We start from the raw sequence: 21,536 nt of genomic DNA on the forward strand, positions 1-21,536 counted from the left end.
AGACACAACCACTGCCAGTTAGGCAGACATGATGAGGTATTAGAGGCCCAGCGTTTCTATGGTGCTCGGGAGGTATATATCCCCTTATGTTCGGAATATATCTTTCTTTGATTATCAATGTAAACTGCACGTATTAGTAGCAAAACCTGCCAATGGTTCTCCATTCCCCTGGTGACCACGTGACACATTCTGGGAGATGACAGGGGCATGCATGTTTTTCCCGACTAGAGCGGTTTTCACTTGAGTGTCGAAAGTTAATTGCGTTTGCTTTGGTTTTGCATTTCTACGCTTAGTGATTGGCTTAAAAATCTCGCGCCACTTTCTCAGCCAATCAAAACTAAAACCAAAACCAATCGTGACTCGCTCCCGCACGTTTTCCCGCGCTTCGTACCAGCTACATGTATTTGCTTCGTGTTTTGATTGGCTCACTGGATTGTCTGTGTTCTTTGTGATTGGCCAGAGTAATTACTTTGGTTTTGGTTTTACGACACTCAATTGAAAACTGCTCTTTTTTACATATTCACGTTATTACTAACCTGCGATTAGACGTTCTTTTTTCAAAAGGGAGAAGGAATGATAAGAAGGGAGGGAGGGCATGATCTCAGGTTACTTATTACAAAAGCCCTCTACACTTTCAGATCATCTTCAACAAATTTAATACATTCAAAATTATTTGAAAGAACCAGCAGATTTCAGTTGTTTTTAATGCCTGATTTTACTCAACATTAAGATACTGAATGTTTTCAGAAAAGTATGGTACAGACTTTGTAAGGCTGGCCTTTACGGTTCTGTTGGCTACAAGTAGTATAAGTACTGAGTATATTATACAAATAATATATATAAAGTTCTTACTAACCAAGCGCATATCGGCCCTAGGACTTGACAACACGGATCGCAGGCCGATATTCACCTGTCACAATCCCGAGCAAGTTTGGTTGATAAGAGATTTATTAAATGACTGAAAAAGATTTTTATGGACATAAGGGGAAAGTTGAAAGAATAAAAAAGGGGAGTCTGAACGAGATTCTGAACGAGGAACCTCCGGGTGGTTTGGTCGGAAAAGAATTACCTAATGATGTTTTATAAACCAAAAAAAAAGAAAGCGAGGGTTTTTTTCACGCGAGTCAAGTTTGATATTTATATTGGACCAGTGCGGGATCATTCGGGACAACACCCGGTGCAATACTTGGAAAAAATTGGACCCGCTAGAAGCAATCTGATTGGCGGATTTAAGTTACTGACCCTCTTAGCTGTCTTAAGGCCATGTAACACGGCGCCATTTTTCCTGCAACTTGTAACGCAACGTTTGTTGCGTTGCAAGTTGCGAAAAAAATTGCACGTGTATCATCCCATTTTCGCAACCTGCAATGCAACAAATTGTTGCGTTGCAGGTTGCAGGAAAAATTGCGTTGTGTAACATGGCCTTTAGTCGTAAAAAAAGTTCCATTCTGGTAGTGGATTATTATTTGTTTTGACAATTGTTAAGTGTCTGCACTGGAGAAACAAAAAAGCTCGGCAACTGTTTATTATATACGTGTTCAAAGCAAAAACCTAACCTCATGGCTCCTTACATATAGTGTCTTTAAATTGTCACCCCAAAAACGACATCCACTTTACTGCCCACCCCTTCAAAAATCAGGCTTCAAAATCACAGCAAATATCCTAATATCAATTTATTTATATTTATACTCTTCTCGCGTTACGAATTTTAGCTAAAATACAGTACTTGGGTTCCATATGGATTTATGCACTAGTTCAGACAACGTTCAATACCCTCTGTGAGACGCGCCTGTAGGGTTTATGGTATTGTATTAAACGTTGCAAAGTCTTGTCGTTTTTGCTTAAACGACAATCTTAATAAGACGCACAAAGCGTTTCAGAGAGGGAACTGGTTTTAGGCAGAAACCCTAATAGTCTCGACACATTTCTTCACATCTGACTACAAAACTGTTTCTTTACTTTTCAATGTTCTCGAATGACCCCTGTTCAATGAAACTACTATTACTTGTTTGATAAGCAGCGACTACCAAGCTCAAACTTTAAACCACAGGGGCAACTGAGCAACTTATCCTAGGACTTCAGGAGTTAAAATATGATGTTAAAGAATTCCAGTAGCTTCTCTGCTCTGTTGTTTGTTCGCGAGGTGGGGCTGTGATCATTTGCTGGTTTGTACGCCCCTCTAGGACATTAACCATATTATTTGCAATGGGTGCGAGCACGTCAAGGACCCTGTCATCTCTAGAGTAATAGTTAAATTCCGCTCCCTGATACCTGACATTCATTCTAAGAGGAGGCGGATTTCTCACATCGTAGCATCTGCAAAAGATTCAAAGGCAATCTTAGAGAGGAACTGTCACTGACTTTCATAATAGCGACCTTCAGATTGGACTACGAGTACGAGATTGAGTACGAGTACTAGTTTTCAAACCAAATTCGTGTGCCTCCTATAATCACTTTTCACACCAATGTTATCCCTAACGTTTATTTATGTGTTAGTCAGCAACAGGGAAGAGTTATAGTTTGGGGGATACAATTGTGTTGGAATTCCAAAGTCGTACTCGTACTCGATCTCGTACTCGTAGTCAAATCTGCAAATCTGAAGGTCGCTATTTAAGCCGGAGGAGTTGTACTGTTAAGGGCCTCAGTCTAACCCTGATCATGAGCAAGACAGACAAAAGATCTCCAATTGGTCACCCTGTGTAAAATAATATACAACGTTTTATGGCCCTGCTTACGAGAAAAGCGTAAAAACTTATGTTTTATCAGAGTTTATAAAATAACTCAGATACTACGCGCTCTCTGATTGGTCAAAAACCTATGTACTATTGTACCGGTAAAGTCCCGCTTCTGTCCCGACATGGCCGCATTACGCTCGATTACGCATAAGGACGAAGAATTAACGTTAGTTGAATGTATTCTTTTGGTCTATATTATGGTTAAAACGGAGGACATATGATTATCGTAAATGATAATTATGAAAATGTACTAAGGGTGGATCACAAAATTGAATTTTCCCGGACACCACAGTTGAGCAAAGGAACTAGAGAAAAACTGAAACGAAAACGCAGAGACAAACACTGACTGAGTGAGAAAAAAACAGAAGGAACAGGTCTGCTTTCACTGGACTGGAAAAATATGGATATAGTTCCATTCAACATTAACTCGGAAATGTTATTTGAAAGGAATTAAAACTGATCAAATTTGTCGCGATGAACTAGAATTATTTTGATGGCAGAACCTCACACTGAGTTCTTGTACGCGCTTAAATTATATCTTCAGTTTTACGTGCTTAAGTCTGTTATTCGGCGAAAACGAAAGAATACGGAATAGATAAATTTAGAACAAATTTCTAAAGCAGTGTTTGTGGAGCTAACCTTTATTCTCAATACCTTCGTCAGTCTGTGAAGTTTGTAAACTTGCAAAGTTTTCGTGCAGTCTTTTACCTGCTTTTACTTTCGCGGTGAATGACTCCGGCCACAATTTGCTAGATTTCCACGTAAAGAACTTTAAAATCGTTGAATACATTTTATACCGTGACAGTTTGCCTTTTTCCTTTCCTTTCTTATGACTTTCATAGCTTTAAAAGAACTTTTAAACGTTTTTGTCGCGTCGATTTGTGGATTTTGTGTGTGGAGCTGAACCTGTGATTTATTCTTTCGGCCGCTGTGATTGGTTTACCGCGTCATTCGATGAACTTGTTGAGAATAAAACATTTGATCTCGAAAAATAAAACAAATTCTTATTTCTTTGAAGATCGTTTTCTATAGCTATTTCATAAAAGCAATAAACCACACTTTCTAGGGCTTTACTGGCGTAATAAAGCACCTTGGGATGTTGGGTGAACACTCGAAAAGCTTGTAAATCACTCGCCTGCGGCTCGCGATTTACAAGCTTTTCTCGTGTTCTCCCAACATCCCGCGTGGCTTTATTACGCCAGTATAGCCCCAGAAAGTGTGGTCTATTGCTTAGCTCAAAAAGACAAGATTAAGATTGAAAGGTAACAAACTTACATGAAATGCTTAGCCTAATTTTACGTCGAACACTGATGTCAGTTTTCTGGTTTTCCCGTAAACTAATTGCTGATTTTCATCTTTGTTCGGTCGCTCGCGTTGTACTATTTTTAATTTAACTATTTACTCGCGGTGTCTAAAATCTATATCATAAAGCAAAGAAAGAAGCCTAAGCCATGTTTTATTCTGTCATAAAACACGACGGGCATTTGAGAACACTCGAGAAATGTAGAAAACATGAGCCGTACATTTCTCGAGTGTTCTCAAATGCCCGGAGTGTTTTATGACAGTATAAAACATGGCTTAGGCTTCTTTATTTGTTAAATATTATTTTTCTTTATCATTGATTCAAAAGGGAAGGTTACTTTAATTCCATCAGAATGGCAGTTTAGAATACGCAGAAGCACGTAACGTGTTTTCACTGACTGTGTGATATTTCAAATGCTATCATCTTCACTGTGTAAGACTTTCCTGGTATTTCACTGATGTTTGTATAATAAATGACATGATGTAACTTTTAATGAATATAGGATGTAAGTAACCACTCAATACAAGGGAAACTGAGATAATTTGAACTCGATTGCAAGATCTAGCCATATAGCGAGGTGTTGGAAAGGGGGGATCAAAAACTAAAGCATGATAGAAATAGTAACGCGTTTCTTTGGCTTACAACTACACTTACTCTGTGCAGTATATTCCTTGGCCAAGGTGACGATTAACGAGTCGTAAACAAACGCAGCATTTCCCGGTCGCTAAACTGTAACATCTGACAATACAAAAAAGAGCGGAAACAACTTAAAAGAGAAGTTTAAAAGACTAGATAGCAAGAAGTGTACCCAAGGTTTGTAACGTTTGTTCTACACGTTACTTCAGCTGCTCAAAATTCATCCCCAGAAAATTTTGAAAAAAAAAAGGATATCTGAGACAGCATTTCGTGCGTTTTGAAGACAGTTTGTTAGGGAACAAGGCAGGTAAAAGTGAATAAAGCAACGAAAATAATTCAGTTCTGGTACATTTTTAAATTCAAAACGTATTTTTAGAAACAGAACAGCTCCCAGCGAAATCACTTTCTTTTGTCCATGGATTGACATGATCTGGCTGCTTCCCCTCTCTTCGGCCCATTTTATTACGGATTCGTCAAGGAACTGCATTTCAATACTGAGTACCGTGTTCTAGGCCCAACAAGTACCCATCCTCCTTTTTTTGCTTGCAACTGGGAATATTAATGGCACTTCGAACAGTTAAACAATGATGAAGGACATTAGGTACATGTGGAATGTATCCTTGAAATTATTTCTAGAATCATAAAATTTGGTCCAAAATATACCACACGAATCTACAAATCGTGGACCTTCAACCCAAAGGACCATATTGAATGTAAAAAGTCGAAGTATAGAAAAAACATTTCTCTTCATTTATTTATTTTGATATTTTTTCACAATGAGCGGACTTCCAAGGCTCGTGGGGGGTGCGGACGCACCCGTCGCACCCCCCTCCCTACGGGCCTGTCATACCAACGCATCTAACTGTACAAAAGTAACAACAGACTGACAGAAAGAGAGACAAACCGAAACACATAAAAAGCAACACAAAAGCACTCAACGACATCATTACATAAAAAGAATGATGCAATGTTAATTTGCACATTTTATTGCTTTCATATAAGAGTAGTAAACTGTGTAAAAAATATTTAAATTAAAGAAAAATAAGTTGTTTTGCTGTAGAAAACCATCACAAAATAATTCTTTGGATATTCATATACAGAATGTATAAGAACACTTACTCTTTGTGATAATTGCTTATTTTCTCCTGCCCGGTGTGTATTGGACGTTTGCAGTGATCGCAATGTGGATATTTACGCTGATAACACCTGCAAAAATGTTCACATTACATCTTACTTACTTTTCTGCGCTAGAAATTGACCAATAACTTACACAAAGCAAGTAACCTCTTGTGACCTCAACTAGAATATAAACAATCACAGCACCCATCGCCGTAAAATACGGCGAGCTTGTCGATTGTTTTGCCTTCAAAGGATAAAGTATCATATTTTAAGTCAAAGTTTTCATTTCTCTGACTTTGCTACTTTGTCACTTTTGTATAGACTTTTGAGCAGTCGTTGAAGTATTTTCAAGGCACAAAAATGGTATAATATAAAAAAAAGCTCTCATCACGTTTTCACTCGATTGTCTATCTGTGTGGTCTTCGAGGGATTTCCCCTCCTTTTCGAACGGGGACAACATACACTGTTTTCTGGTTTCAAACCTAAGCACCCGAGAAGAAAGTGTCCCAAATTATTCCTATTCCCGGAAATGCGGGCGAAGAGTAATTCAAATTGTTGTGGTCGAGGGATATGAATATCTTTGAATATGAATGTCTTTGTCTGTGTACCTCTGTTTGCTAGAAAGCGCTGATGGCTGCTTATTGGGGAGTTAGTCAACAACAAAGAGTGTTTCGTTGTTAAATCGGCACTGAAGTCGAACAGCAGGGTAAATGATGCCATGTCATGCGGACGTGGCAAACAACTAAACATTAACACTCAAGGCACACAACACTTCTCATAGTTAAGCTTACCCTTGGCAATACGGCTTCCAGGTTTCATTATTTAGCTCTATTTTACACTCTTGACAATGACTATTCCCCATTATCTAAATGTCGGTTCTGCTCGGTGTTTTGTTATCGTGAAACCTCGAAGAAGTTACACTCGAGGGGGCTATGATTGAATTCCCTCTTTGGTTACGAGCTAAAGATAAGCCTTCGTATTCTATTGGCCGTTTTGTTTGTGAAACTTTATACAGATTTTAGGAGCAATGCAATAAAGACCCGCAGATATACTCTCAGTTCATGACCTTTTAGGCGAGTAATGAAGGGATGACTTGTCCTCTTAGCAATCTTTTTAAAAAAAGTCTTCTTTTTGTCCTTAGACTGACCAACATTTTTCAGTCTCTTTGTTGAGATAACCCGCGCCCCAGGGCTTCTTGACTGAACATGAAGGTTCCGTTTCAGTCACGGCGGAGACGATACCCTATGAGCTTACTGTATATCATCATGTCTCGTCACGCCAGTAGGCACATACGGCCATCACGCTTTCCGACCAACGCTCCCTGTTCCATGCCACCGCTTTGGCTACTTCCCAGCTCTATGGCGAATATATATCCTATGAACATCATAAATAATCAGAGATCAGCATTTCTGTAGAATGTAGGGCGCTACTCGATGGTCTCGAAGTATAACTTTCTGTACATGGCTTCAGAACTGGCGAATCATTTTCAGGCGTTACAGACGATTTTATTCTATCATTTGCGTCCCATATATATTTGTCCAGGAGATGATAGTACCCATAATCGTACAGCACAGCCTGATTCAAACTGCAAATTGGACTAAAACTAGCAAAATACTGCCAAAATACACGCGTAGTTATCTTGGTAGGTATTTTGATTTATACAACTTAACTAGAAAATACAGCCAATCAGAATACAGGAAAGCCGTTGTATATTCGACGGTATTCAACCCAATCTTCCCATCGTGCGCTGCGATCTTATTCTCGATGAAATTTAGTAAGCGTATTTTCTATGGCATGGTATAAAATAGTTACACAACACTTTCCCGTGGTATACTATGGAATATCCCACTTGTCACTTGTATTTTCTTCATAGACACACTAGCCTAAAGGCTCGTATGTATACCGAGAAAATACAAGTGACTCGTGGAATATTCCATACTATATAACTCGAAAGCGTTGCATAACTAGTATTTATTCTAGGAAAGTAGCCGCTCCAAGTCCATTTTCGGTGCGAGCAGGCTCTCTTGTTTGTGGTTTCTCGTTCGGTAAAGCTGCAAATTGCAAGCATAGCACGCCGGCTCGTATCTCGCCGCTTCGTTGCTTGCCTGAAACTTGAAATTAAGTGAAAGATCCTGCTTAGCCTGCGAACAGTTTCCATGGTGAGATAAAGACTAAGAAGCCAAATCAATGGTGGAAAATATGCTTCGTGTTGCCTAAGCACTTTGCCCACGTTCTTCTTGCCGTTCCGTTGAAAAAGGGCATCCAAGGCTCTGGGGACAAGATTCTTGTTACCAGGATTGATTCAAGATTGATTCAACACTGAACTATTACTCCTTTTTACAAATATTGTAACGCGCAGGTGAAAATCATTGATTGATTCTTGCGCGATATAAGTTCATTAATTATTATTATATTCTTACTAAGAAGTTATGCCAAGTTAGTATAACCCAGTGGCTGACTAACTATGGTCCGAAGTGTTTCTGTACAGGGCCCATAGGGCTGATAATTGCCCGCGGAAATTTTATGATCTAAAAAAAAAAAACAGACAAAATAATAAGTTTGAGTGCTTTATATATGTAAAATTTCCAAGGGCAACTATGAACCCATAGGCCCTCGACAGAAACATTTTATCAATCTAGGGGATCAGGTTTTGCTTACTCCCGTCCTGCTCCCGTCCATTTTTAATCGGGCGTGGCCGATTTAAGGTTTACCCTTTGGTCGTCCTAGAGCGTAGTCTCCTGGCGCGGCCAAAAAGACGGGGATAGCTCGGGGTTGCTACAAAACCGCTACGGGTGACGCATACCGCAATGGTTTTCATTTTAGTTTTGACAGGAAATCGTTGCAGGCACACTTGGTCGACTTTTGGGTTAATGTGTAATCAGATTGTGTTTTTTTGCTTCGGCGGAAGGACAGAGAAAAAAGCTTACGGTGCAAAGTACAGTATGGGGCCCAGTTCTCGGCCACTTTTGACGTAAACTTGTATTTCTTACCTCAGAAGAACCGCAGGAACTTGAAATTTCTCCCAGAGCTAGCTACATTATTCAGCTTTTTGGTGTAAAGCTATCGATCAGTCAAAAATTAATTTGCCCGAGCAATAATAAAAATAAAAGCTCCATTTGTGGGCCCAGTTCTCGGCCACCTTGGCCCAGTTCTCGGCCACTTTTGACGTAAACTTGTATTTCTTACCTCAAAAGAACCGCAGGAACTTGAAATTTCTCCCAGAGCTAGCTACATTATTCAGCTTTTTGGTGTAAAGCTATCGACCGGTCAAAAATTAATTTTCCCGAGCAATAATAAAAATAAAAGCTCCATTTGTGGGCCCAGTTCTCGGCCACCTTGGCCCAGTTCTCGGCCACTTTTGACGTAAACTTGTATTTCTTACCTCAGAAGAACCGCAGGAACTTGAAATTTCTCCCAGAACTAGCTACATTATTCAGCTTTTTGGTGTAAAGCTATCGACCAGTCAAAAATTAATTTGCCCGAGCAATAATAAAAATAAAAGCTCCATTTGTGGGCCCAGTTCTCGGCCACCTTGGCCCAGTTCTCGGCCACTAAAAAGCTTGTGCGTAATTATCTGTAAAAAAATGCTCAATTAATTTTCACAGTCATAAAATCACTCTGTAAACCTATTTATACTATATCGATCCCAAATTATTTTTATGATGCTTTGTTTTACTTTAGAAAAGAAGGATTTTAACGCGCCTAGTTGCCTATGTGCAGGTTCTGGCAAAACCGCATTGTGTGACCCGTGCATTTAGATGGTTTATTTTGCAGTGAAAAGGTCTTGAAAGATTTAGGTGTTGTAGAAATAATAGACAAGACAAGAGTCAGCTCAAAACTTAGAGATAAGATTGAACTTTATTTTTAAAACATTTATTTCTTTCATTCTGGCAGCAGCAGATGTTACGAAGATAGACAGGCATCTTGAAATAACACAACTTTAATCCGCTAAAGACACTAAACTTGTCTTGTTTTTTAACATCATGGCTCAACATGGCCGGAAAACTACTCGACTCGAAACCTTACACCTCACCGCATGCACATCTAATCTTTTGACATATGTCACTCAAATAACACAACGTCACGGTCACGCTTAAGTCACGCTTTCCTCCTGAACATTCCCCCTCCCCGCACTGAGGGGACCGCAGTGTGTATAACACGAAAAAATGTAACAATAAATGTTTTCAACTGAAAGTTTCCTAATGTTCTACGAGAGTGGTACCAATTTATGAATTGGTCGCACCACAGTCTTCTCTCCGCACTGAACCTTTGCGACTCGAGAATGTCCATCTCTCCCTGGATAGGTTTCAATGATACGGCTCAATGGCCACTTCCCCCGTGGCAGCTTTGGATCCAGAACCAGCACAACGTCTCCTTCCTTAAGGTCCTTGACAACTTCGGTCCACTTTGGACGAGTGTTTAACATGGGTAAGTACTCCTTTAACCACCTGGACCACACTCGAGAGATCAGCTCTTGAACCTTGCGCCACCTCTTCCGTGGGTTGAATCTCGTAGTATCGACACTCTCTGGCGCGAACTGTCCACCCATCTGCCCGTACAAGAAGTGATTGGGTGTCAACGGCACATCATCTTTAACATTTGCTGACTGATAGGTGAGTGGCCTAGAGTTAAGCAAACTCTCGGCACCTGTGACGACTGTGATTAGTTCCTCATCTGTGACATCACTGCTACTCAGCACAGCATAAATCGCCTTCTTGGCTGCCTTCACCATAATCTCATGGGCCCCACCAAAATGAGGACCTCCTGGGGGGTTAAACTTCCACTTTATCCCCGTCTGTGCAGTCGTTCGCTGAATCTTGTCCTTGTCTAATTGACCCACAAGTTCCTTAAGTTCATTTACTGCTCCAACAAAGTTAGTGCCATTATCACTAACCATTTCCTTGGGAACTCCTCTCCTACTGGTGAATCTGGTAAATGCATTTAGAAAACTATCTGTGTCGAGCCCCCACGCCACTTCGAGATGAACAGCACGAGTTGAAAAGCATGTAAATACACACAACCACCTCTTTAACCGATGACGCCCACGCCCTTGTATAGTGGTGAACGGGCCTGCGTAATCCACCGCTGTCTGGTCAAATGCCCGAAATGTGAAGCGCAGCCTTACTTGTGGCAATGGACCCATTATCTGTGTGGCTGGTTTGTTCCTTCGTCTCTTGCACTCGTTGCATTCATTCTCCCACGCTCTTATTTCCTCTCGGGCTGCGACAATCCAGAATCTTCCACTAATCTGTGATAACACAAAATTTGTCCCAGCACTGTGGTTAGACAACTCATGGTAATACTTGACTATCAGCTTTGTCACCCACTGACCCCTTGCTAGTATTACAGGAAACCGGACATCGTAAGGAAGACATTCAGCAAATTGAAGTCGACCCCCACACCGCATTACACCTTGATCATCCAACCAGGGACATAACTTGCCCAGTGAACTCTTCTTAGGAATTTCCTTTCCCCTCAGCAATGCCTCATATTCTTCAGGAAATGCCTCCAACTGTGCTCGACTAATGATTTCCTCCTCGGCATCTTCAATTTCTTCTGGCAACAGTTCCTGCCCATTCACCCTGTCCTTTGGGTTACGCATATTGTAGACCACTCGCCACACCCTGGCTTGTAGCCGTACCAACCGTATCCAGCTTGAAAAACGGATGGTTTCAAGCCTCCAATCCTCACACTTCCCTCTCTTCCCTTCTCGACTCGTCAGACTCCGTACACGACAGGTAAGAACACTTGCAACGTCCTCTACCCCTTCCTTGTGATTTGATGTCTTCATTTCTGGCAACGAAGCGGGACGACTCCTAAGATCCATCTTAGGCCAACTTTGCTTATCCTTTGACAGTAACCACTTTGGTCCATGCCACCAGAGTGAGTTTTCCAATAGTTCATCTGGTTTAACTCTTCTCAAGTACCCCTTCTCAACATAACCCTTGATAACTTGAGAGTACTCTGTCCCAAGAGCACAGTCCTTCTTCAATTTATTTTCTGTGTTGCACAACCGAGATAATGCTGTCTGACAATTATCAGGTAACCGAGGTTTATCCTCCTTCCACGGTACACCCACTTTGTATCCTTTCCCAGTGTAACGAATTGATCCCTTAAGTTTCTCCAACACTTCATTCTCCTCTTCAGTAAGAATCACAGTGTCATGCCCCTCGATGCCACAGTTTTCTATCTCCCAAAATCCCTTTAAAGTACGATCAATGTCACAACAAACACCATCAACGCTGGCATTGGGCTCCCGGGCAAACAAAGTGCGACTGACATGTGCCCTTGCTCCTGTCCACTGCTTTCCTTCTGGTGATCCAATGCATGTCCAACCCAAAGGTCCAAGGCGAGCAACTGGGCCTCCTTCCTCACCACGTATATCGGCTCTAGAATAATGCAGCTCTGCATTGTCCACACCTATTAACAAATCCACAAGTCCATCTTGAGCAGGCTCAGCAAAGTCACATTCCTTAAGATAAGGCCATCTGTCCTTACTTTGTTTCCAGTTCTCTACCTTGTAGTTTCCAGTTACCCTTTTAGGGCAAGTCTTTACTTTAATATCCTTACTAAACTCCCCATCAAGGCTCTCAATTGTCACATCTAATGGCATTGATTGAAATGTTTCCACTTCATTGTTCAAAACATTAACTGTAACTGTCTGGTATCTCTCCTTGAGACCAAGAACACCTGCGACTTCTTCGTTAAGAAAAGTCTCGTTAGAACCATCATCCAAAATAGCATTCACCTTTACTTTGCGATCATTTGCCTTCAACCACACTGGCACTGTACGAAGGGAAAGGGCCTCGGTTGCTGTCTCCTGCTTGGCGGTCGATGTGTGTGTATGAGTAGGTGCCCCCTCCCGTGAAGTCACCACTCTCCCATCCTTTGTATTATCCTGTGCGAAGCCATGCAACAAGTAATGGTGATTTCGTGTGCAACCGTTAATGTTACATGGTCGAGTCTTGGTACAAGCTCTTCCTTCATGATCACTTGCCAGGCAACGAAAACAAAGCCGTTTTTCCTTTGCGATATTCCAACGCTCTTTCACTTCCAGATTCTGAAAGCGTCTGCAGCTCCACACTCCATGGTATCCTTTACAGTATGCACATGGTGGCTTGCTTCTCAGAAAGGGTGTTTCTTTACCAAAGTTACCATTTCCACCGAAAAAACTCCTGCTTCCACGACCTCTATCACCATGCTTACCACCATCCGCAGCATCTCCAACAGGCTCAGCCTCAATGCCATGTGCCATTTCCACTGCCTCGACTCGGACCCTCACTTCCTCCTTCAACCAATCCCTCAAGGTTAACACCGACTTGTCTTTCTTATGTTCTCTCAACCAGCGACTGTAACTTTCAACCTGACTGTCTGCCAACTTCTTAACTAACAAACTGTGCAGCGTACCATCACCAAGCTCTCCACCACGCCCTTCTGCCTGCAACTTAACAACTGCTATTCGAACAAGATCAGCAAACCGCTCAAAAGATTGGACATCAGCACTCTTCAATGGGGGCATCTTTTCGATCTGGTCCATGTATGCCTGTAGCTTTCTTCGCTCTCCACCAAACTTCGACTGAAGAATATCTTTAGCTTCATTATACTCGGGTTCTGAAACCCCTAGACCCCTAATGGCCTCAAGGGCAGTTCCTGTAAGACTCTGTCTCAATCTTGCCATTTTAATAGTTGACGGCTCCCCTCCCTGGTCGACAAGACTCAAAAACATCTCCCAGAAATCTTCGAATTTACTTTTCTCACCATTAAACACTGGAACTTTTAAAGGCTTAAGTCGCTGACTACAGTTACCTGAGTTTTGAGAACCTGACAAGTGGCTGTAAGCAGGCGAATGTCCTGACGGAGGAGGTAAATTCATCAAAGGAGTTTGCGGCAATGCCTCTTTACTTGCGTCCACGTGTTTCTTCTCCAGGATTTCCTTCGCCACACGTTCGGCCTTTTCGATGGCATTATTTATTTCGTTCTCCACAGCTTCTATTTCTTCCGCGACCGACTTTTTGTTGTCGTTGTCGCCCAAGTGTAAATAAGCCTTCTGTAGCTCGTCCATGACAGCAAGGCATGCTTCTAGTACCTTCCATAAAGTGTCAATTTCGTTTTGAATCAACTCGGGATCTTCGCCACTCGTGCAAAGCCTTTCCACATTGTGTCGCGTTTTCGTAAGTGTAGTCTTTCTGTTCCTCTTTTCCCGTTTAAGTTCTATAATTCGCTCTTCATTATCGTCAACTTCTTCTGACTCTCCTGGGGGCGGCATTATCGTGCGACGTAAAACAAAACCCTTAACACACGCTCTACAACCTCGAAGACCTTCTTGTTGATTTGATTTCCTTACGAACGACTCCGACGAATAATTGTACGTCAAGATAATAAACAACCACAAAACCGTGAAACGAAAATACATGCGAAGCGATAAGAATAACAAACGTTGACCTCAACTTTCCTGAACTTTTACCACCGAAAACAGTCCAAATCCTGTACGAAGTTCCACAAGCGAACGCGAAATCCAAAATGGCAAATCGAGACGATGCGATGCGATGCGATGCGAATAAATCAACCTTGAGCTCCCCTTGAGCAAGACAATTCCTCGAATTTCCACTAGCTCATGTCTCCCGTCGTGGTCGCCAAAAAAAGTTGCGAAGATAGACAGGCATCTTGAAATAACACAACTTTAATCCGCTAAAGACACTAAACTTGTCTTGTTTTTTAACATCATGGCTCAACATGGCCGGAAAACTACTCGACTCGAAACCTTACACCTCACCGCATGCACATCTAATCTTTTGACATATGTCACTCAAATAACACAACGTCACGGTCACGCTTAAGTCACGCTTTCCTCCTGAACAGCAGATGAAATTATATTAAAAACCAAGCGCTAAGCTGTGATAGCGAGCAGGGTGGCCGAGAACTGGCAAATACGCAAACGTCGCAAGAAAAAATTTCGAAGTAAATTAAGACCAAAAAATACAACGGTTCAACGAAAAGTTAACTAAAGCAGAAAGCTGAATTATTCTACGCGTTTCACATGCCAAAAATTAGCTCGTATGGTGGGGGCTTTTGGATAAAATACGAATTTAACTACATCCATGAATTTGGAGCCGTAAACAAACAACTTTTTCGGGAATGCAAATTCACCTACCTCCGCGTAAACTCGACGTGTGAGCTTTCTATATCGAATTGAACGATCAAACTCAAGATACTTAAAGCACATGAATCAGTCTATCGTTTGAAGGAAATACCTTTTTCTTTTGATTCAACTGGAGTGTGAAAAAACGCGTTAAACACAAAGTGGCCGAGAACTGGACCCGGCCGAGATACTGGGCCCCATACTGTACTGACATTCACCATTGTGAAATTGCACTTACTTTGACAAGTTAAAGTTATTTTTGTAAATGAAAAAGGTAACGTCATTGATGTCACGCAGTGTTTTTTTTAGCAAACTAGATGGTTTGCTGGTTTCTGACTATGAATGGGGGTGTGATCTTGCGGTATATTTTTTGAGCCTGACTCCGCCGTAAAACTTTTTTTTTATTTAGCAAGAACTGTGTCGATTTTCATTTCTGAACAATTGGTCGTCAAGTCGTTTGTCACAAAGAGAAGAATGTTTGTACAGCATGTTTTGGAATTATTTTAGATTTGGTTAGTAAGACGCTTCTGAAGACCTGAGCAAAACATTGGGAATGTACAGTATTAATAGGAACTTGAATGGAATTTTTCACAAGTTGGATAAAGGTATCAACTGAAAAAAATGGAATTCAAAATGAGAACTTGGATTTTGTTGTAATTAAATTTTATCGCGGATTGGATGTATAATATCACGGCTTTGAAAGTCTTCAAATAATTAGAAAGGTTCCTTTCTTCCTTTTGATCTTATTGTTATTTTTATGTATTGATTATTCGAAAGTGGTTTTCGTTGATACGAAAAAAAAAACGGGTTTTCACTGAATTGCCTGAAGTATTTTTAGACGTGATAATATTGGCTTAATCAAATTACATCGTGCACGAAATATTTGTTATTCTTTTGTCTTGAAACTTTGAGGAAATTGAAATTTTTGTTTGACAGTAGTGTATGAAAGGCATTTTATAGAACTGAATAAAAAATAAGAAACATTGATAAAGGTTATTTCAAAGATTTATTTTGCCTGATTTTGAAGGGTTTCAGGAGTTTTAAAGAGTGCTGGTAAACGGCTGTATGTTGTTTGTGATTACGGATCTTATTTAGTTTCGAACGCTCTAATTTTTGAAAGGTTAAAACAGATTAAAACCGGGCGGTTTCATGAGTTTTTTGGATAGAAAGGTACGGTGGTGGTCAAAAAAAAAATATTTAGAAAGGAATGACTGTAGTAGCACGTAAGTCGGAGGTTTGCGTGAGTCACGGGGTATAGTATGCGTGAGCTGGATTTCCGGCGTCATAACGGCATGTTTTGTTTACTGAATTAATGAAAGATACACTCGACGTTTAGTTAGCTTAGTCGGCTTGGGAAACTATTTTAAAAATGAATGTTGTAATAGTTAATTAATAGTAATCTAGAATTAACCCACTCTCGATTGGAGTCTGTTCTGGATTCGCGCTACCTTTTCGCCGCGAAGGAATTTTGTAAAATTTCGCTGGTGGAAAGAGGTACTGTAAGAACAGTATCAATAACTCAAAAGGAGGAACTTCTTTGTAGCTCTGAATTAAGACGTATGATAAAATTTTAGAATAAGAAACTTTCGATATATGGTTTTCATATTGGTTTTGTCAATTTCCTTTTGTGGCAGATTTTTTGAGAATCAGCTTTTCTTTCGTGTGATGACAGACACAGGACAGAACGAGAGGTGGATGAGAAAGATGCCGAAGATGAATAGGCACCGAAAAACGACAAGAACCGTCAAGGACTTATCTTTAGAGGGCGGGGAGTTTTGGCATAGTGTATTTCGAGGACTGGACTGGACTAGTAAAACGCGGACTAGTAAAACGCGGACTTGTAAAACGCGGACTAGTATAACGCGGACTTGTAAAACGCGGACTAGTAAAACGCGGACTCAGGTAAAACGCGGACTTGTAAAAGGCGGACTAGTAAAACGCGGACTAGTAAAACGCGGACTTGTAAAACGAGGACTAGTAAAACGCGGACTTGTAAAACGAGGGCTTGTTAAGCACGGACTTGTAGAACGCGGACTTGTAAAACAAGCGCTTGTAAATCGGATAAAACTAAACGGTTTAGCGAGCGAAACAATTTGTGTTTGAAGCTCTTGTGTGTTTCTTCGACGGCATATTTCTAGCTTTTTTGAGCACTCTATGGTCTGTTTAAGCGTGGAGATGTTTTTGCAGTATAGCACATGTTCGTTCTGCAAACCCCTACTAAAACAACGGGATTGATGCTATGAGTTGTGTGCATATGTTTCTTTCTTTCCACTACTTGACGTCTGTTGAGTGCAGTCGTTTGTATTGCTCGCACGAGGTAGAACGGGGCCCGTCCAGAAATCAACAGTCAATCGTAAATAAAGGTGACGGGCCTACACGACTCCTACGTTCGTGACATTAGAATATTTGCCGTTGAATGTTTAAATTCGGTCTTTCGACCTTATTTGCTTCTGACTTCTTTCTGAGGGTACTGTTTTAATTTGGGGGCAGTATGTGGTAAATAAAGGTGACGGGCCTACACGACTCCTACGTTCGTGACATTAGAACATTTGCCGTTATATGTTCAAATTCGGTCTTTCGACCTTATTTGCTTCTGACTTCTTTCTGAGGTTACTGTTTTTTTTGAGACATTATGTATTGAAGAGAGCCGTAAGATGATTGTGGCCAAGGAATTCGAAGTGTCTAGAGGCGTTTTACAAGTCCGCGTTTTACTAGTCCGCGTTTTACTAGTCTAGTCCAGTCCAGTCTACAAGTTAAAGACACATCAAGACCACCCCACTGTGAATTGCCATAGCACAGACAAAATTATAGTCAATATCTTATGTGTTTTTAAGAGAATTACATAAGAACCAAGGCATGTCTTGTCTTGCCTTACATTGACATGCAATAATTTGGAAATACTAAGCTCGTAACAGTTTAAGACAGAATCCATCAGGAATTTGAGTAACATTAATTTTAGTTACGCAAAAATTGAGCACCAGAATAATTTAAATCCTTGTGTTCTTTTCATACCTTGTTAAAGGCTTGACATGTGATAACACCAACATAACACCAACAACAGTTCTTTATCAGTGGGGATTGAAGAAAAAAATGGAAACATCATCACACAGTTGACCCCCATGCAAAAACACTCCAGGATGTCACGGGACTGTTTGGTGTCCGTCTGCCAATTTCTAACTTCAAATTCCAATGTTAAATTCACATTAAATTTTCAATATTTCTTAGTTGTCTAAATTTTACTAATTCTTTTAAAAAAACTATCACCTGCCAAACATCCCCAAAAATCACTCAAAAAATTACAAAATACCGCAATACATAGATACATGGGATGAGTGAAGTTCCCTTGGATTCCTTGAAACACCAACAAGATATTTCCGTTTAAGGTGGCTGATAATGGGTTTCAGTATTTCCCAGTCCTTATACTTTGGTTCAGGACTAAAAGCCTTCATCAATTGCTATTACAGTAATGGTATGAAACAAATGTCCAATCATTCATCAACAAGTTGTGATCATTTTCTTGACAATAGTAGTTCCCCGGTAAACAGTTGTAGTACTGTCCCATCAAAGTGCAATGCCTGGAAAATCTAAAATTATCTAAAATATTTCCAGAACACTACACAGTAAACATCTCTGTCGCCTTAGGATTGATACCGGACTGCTCAAAAAATCATCGCCAAATTAATTTCTGCTTTCTACTGGCCAGACACTTTATTTGGATTTGTAAAAATAAAACAAGACCTCCTAAAATAGAAAGTTTTCTACTTTATCTTAAATCGATTTATGTCGTTGAACAAAGAACAGATGACACAACCAACAAAAAGTGGGATTTGCTGGAAAGCCTTTTAAAGAAGAAATAAAATAAATGAATAAAAACTAATCTCTTTATCTTCACCCTCCCTAGTCGAATATACACAATATACATGTATTAGGCTCTAAGGTCCTCTGAACAGGTAATTCCTTCAACGCCCTTCAAGCCTCTTTCAATGACTGACAGAAACAGTTAAAATTTTTGAACAAAATGTCGGTAAGATAAAAATGGCGCAATTTGATTTAGTTTTTATAAGTTACCATTTTTATTTTCATTATCTTTAATAAGCCAAAAGTAGTTGTAGTTTTTTTGCAAATGTATTAAAAGAGATAAATTGTATTGCGCTGTTATAAGTATAAATATTAAATTTTAAGAAATTGAGTATTGTATTGTAAGTAGTGTGTTGTAAACAATTTAATTGTCATGTAGGTAGTGTAAGCAGTGTATTGTACTGTAAGTAGAGTAAGCTTTGTATAGTAATGCGTAAAGCCTTGTATAGTAAGTAATTAGTAGCGAACATGTCACTTTGTAAGAACGTTCTGTGTGTGTTTTGCAATAAAAAAAAAAAAAAAATAAAAAAAAAAAATAAAAAAATAAAAAAAAATGCCTGGAAAATACCGAAAAGCACACGACCTTCAGGTGAAACCGCACCTTACAGTATTACCAATATACACTGCACTTTGCTAAGTCTTAAAACTTTACATTGTCTAGTCGTCTACTTTAATCGTTTATTTGTATTGTGTGAGATACATTTATAAATTGAAACCATCATGTCATTAAGTAATAATGCAATCTCGACAACGTTCTAGATATTATATTATGCACACTAATACAGCTCATGCAAGCCCTGTGACTTACACAAACACAGTCGGACTGAGTGCTACTTAAGTAACTGCTTCGTGGTTTCTGCTGTACTGAACCCTGCCTTTCAAGGCAAAGCGCCCGATTTTAAGCTTCTCAAGCTTCTCAATGTTCTTGTTATGGATCAATTTACCCTTAGTCACGTGCTCAAGCTCATGCTCATTTTATATATTTTTTAATTTAAGATTTTTATCGCCATTCTTTTTAGTTTTTAGGGTTGCGCCCCGCATGGGTCGACCGAGCGACCGAGCGACCGAGCGACCGACCGAGCGAACGAACGAACGAACGAACGAACGAACAAACGAACGAACGAACGAACGAACGAACGAACGACCGAACGACCGAACGACCGACCGAGCAAACAAATTAACTAACCAGTAACCAGTGCGCCTGTACACCAAAAAAAACAGGGCTGGTGGTGCTGCATATAATTCATCTACAGCTTACCGTGAGAAAAGAGAATAATTCACAGCACATTCACGCATCCGCACATTCCGGCACAGCTTAATTATGAAACACATCATGACACCTGGCCTCCCCAATAAGCCTGGTGGTTTCCCGGAGGACTCCTCGCCTTAACTTACTGACCTACTTGTACTAATAATTCTTCTAAAGTGGCAAATGAATGATGATGGTGATGATGATGATGAATTAATAATCGTTTACTACTGGTCAATCCGAATACTGTAACTGGACATCGAGGTAAAACAAGCAGGAATGCGGTCGGCGATCGAAACGAGCCGATAGAACAATGGGCTCCGTTCTGCTCGTTCCGCTTGTTCGTTTCTCAGATAGCAGAGGCCCTGATCATAACCTAGCTTTCCTGTAACACAATTTCTGATTTTAAAAAGGAGGATTTTAATATTGATTTCCACGTTTACAACGTGAAATTGTGTATTGATATCAATACCATGGTGAGCCGGAATAATAAGCAGTTTGGTATAGCGGGTGGATTGCAGGTGGGAATTAAGCAACTTCAATAAGTTATAACATTAACTATTCCGTAATAATTCGATTTAGCGCCCTCCTTCCAATAAGCGCCCCCTTTCGAATGTGTTTTTGTCAATAAGCGCCCCTATTCCAATAAGCGCCCCTATTTTTATAAGCGCCCTATTGTGGCTAACTGCCCCCATTGAAGTCATCGACATCGAAAAGATAAACTCATGAACATTCACCGTACCGTACATGTATATATTTACTGCTAAAATGAACAATTATTTAAAAAGTAACAAACTTTTCAACAATTTGTTGCTGTTACAGTTTCTGTTATTGTTAGAGGTATTGTTTATTGAAGTTAGCGTTAACAGGTTCTTACATAAATGGTACTTAGCACGGAAATTTACGAAGAAAAATTTACATTGCTGCTTATAGAATTTTAAGTGTTGATAAGTGGTATTCATCCTTTTTCTTATATGAAAATTGCATACCATTTTATTTATAGTGATTGTATCAATTATGATTTTCAGCATTGGCATTTACAATGCAACTGGAGTGATAAGGTTCCTATGTGTTCTCAAAGAGGATCCAGAATGTTGATTTGTCTTATTTCCCTAAAAGTAAACATTTTCAATCCATTTTAAAAAATAAGAACCTGTTTTCCGAATTTTAGGCTGAAGAGGTTCTTATAAAGAGAGTGTCCAACTGGCAAATTTTAGCCTAACAGGTTCTTAAAAACCACGTTCTTACTCGCGGGTTTTTACCTTATAATAATAAAGATTTAACGAGAATACGACTGTCTATTGTTTTACTTTCCATGCCAGTCGAGCCTGCATCTGTCAGCTCTTTCAAAATTTATTGGCACTTGACACTGTTTAAAGCTATAAATTTAAATCTTTCTCTTGAGAGAATTATTACCTGGTCAAGCAGGCAGGGATGTTTCCCTTCGTGTCCCGCATCAACCGTTTTCAGAAAAACAACAACTGATATTATAATAAC

General features: G+C 40.1%; 2 protein-coding genes across 4 annotated transcripts in view; one reads left to right on the forward strand and one right to left on the reverse strand.

Moving 5' to 3' along the window:
• LOC144656026 (uncharacterized) overlaps positions 1-21,536 on the forward strand; it is an 86,693-nt gene that overhangs the window by 44,631 nt on the left and 20,526 nt on the right. The window lies entirely within an intron of this gene.
• LOC144656043 (uncharacterized) lies at positions 640-8,471 on the reverse strand. The gene is made up of 4 exons (XM_078516272.1): positions 6,585-8,471; positions 5,794-5,880; positions 4,693-4,776; positions 640-2,316 (listed from the first exon to the last, which is right to left on the reverse strand). The coding sequence occupies exons 1-4, from the start codon at positions 6,653-6,655 to the stop codon at positions 2,079-2,081; spliced, it is 480 nt and encodes a 159-aa protein (XP_078372398.1). The 5' UTR covers positions 6,656-8,471; the 3' UTR covers positions 640-2,078.

The sequence above is a fragment of the Oculina patagonica genome, chromosome 6 (genome assembly GCF_052425735.1).
Source record: "Oculina patagonica isolate OP01 chromosome 6, crgOcupat, whole genome shotgun sequence".
In the NCBI taxonomy this organism is placed as follows: Eukaryota; Metazoa; Cnidaria; class Anthozoa; order Scleractinia; family Oculinidae; genus Oculina; species Oculina patagonica.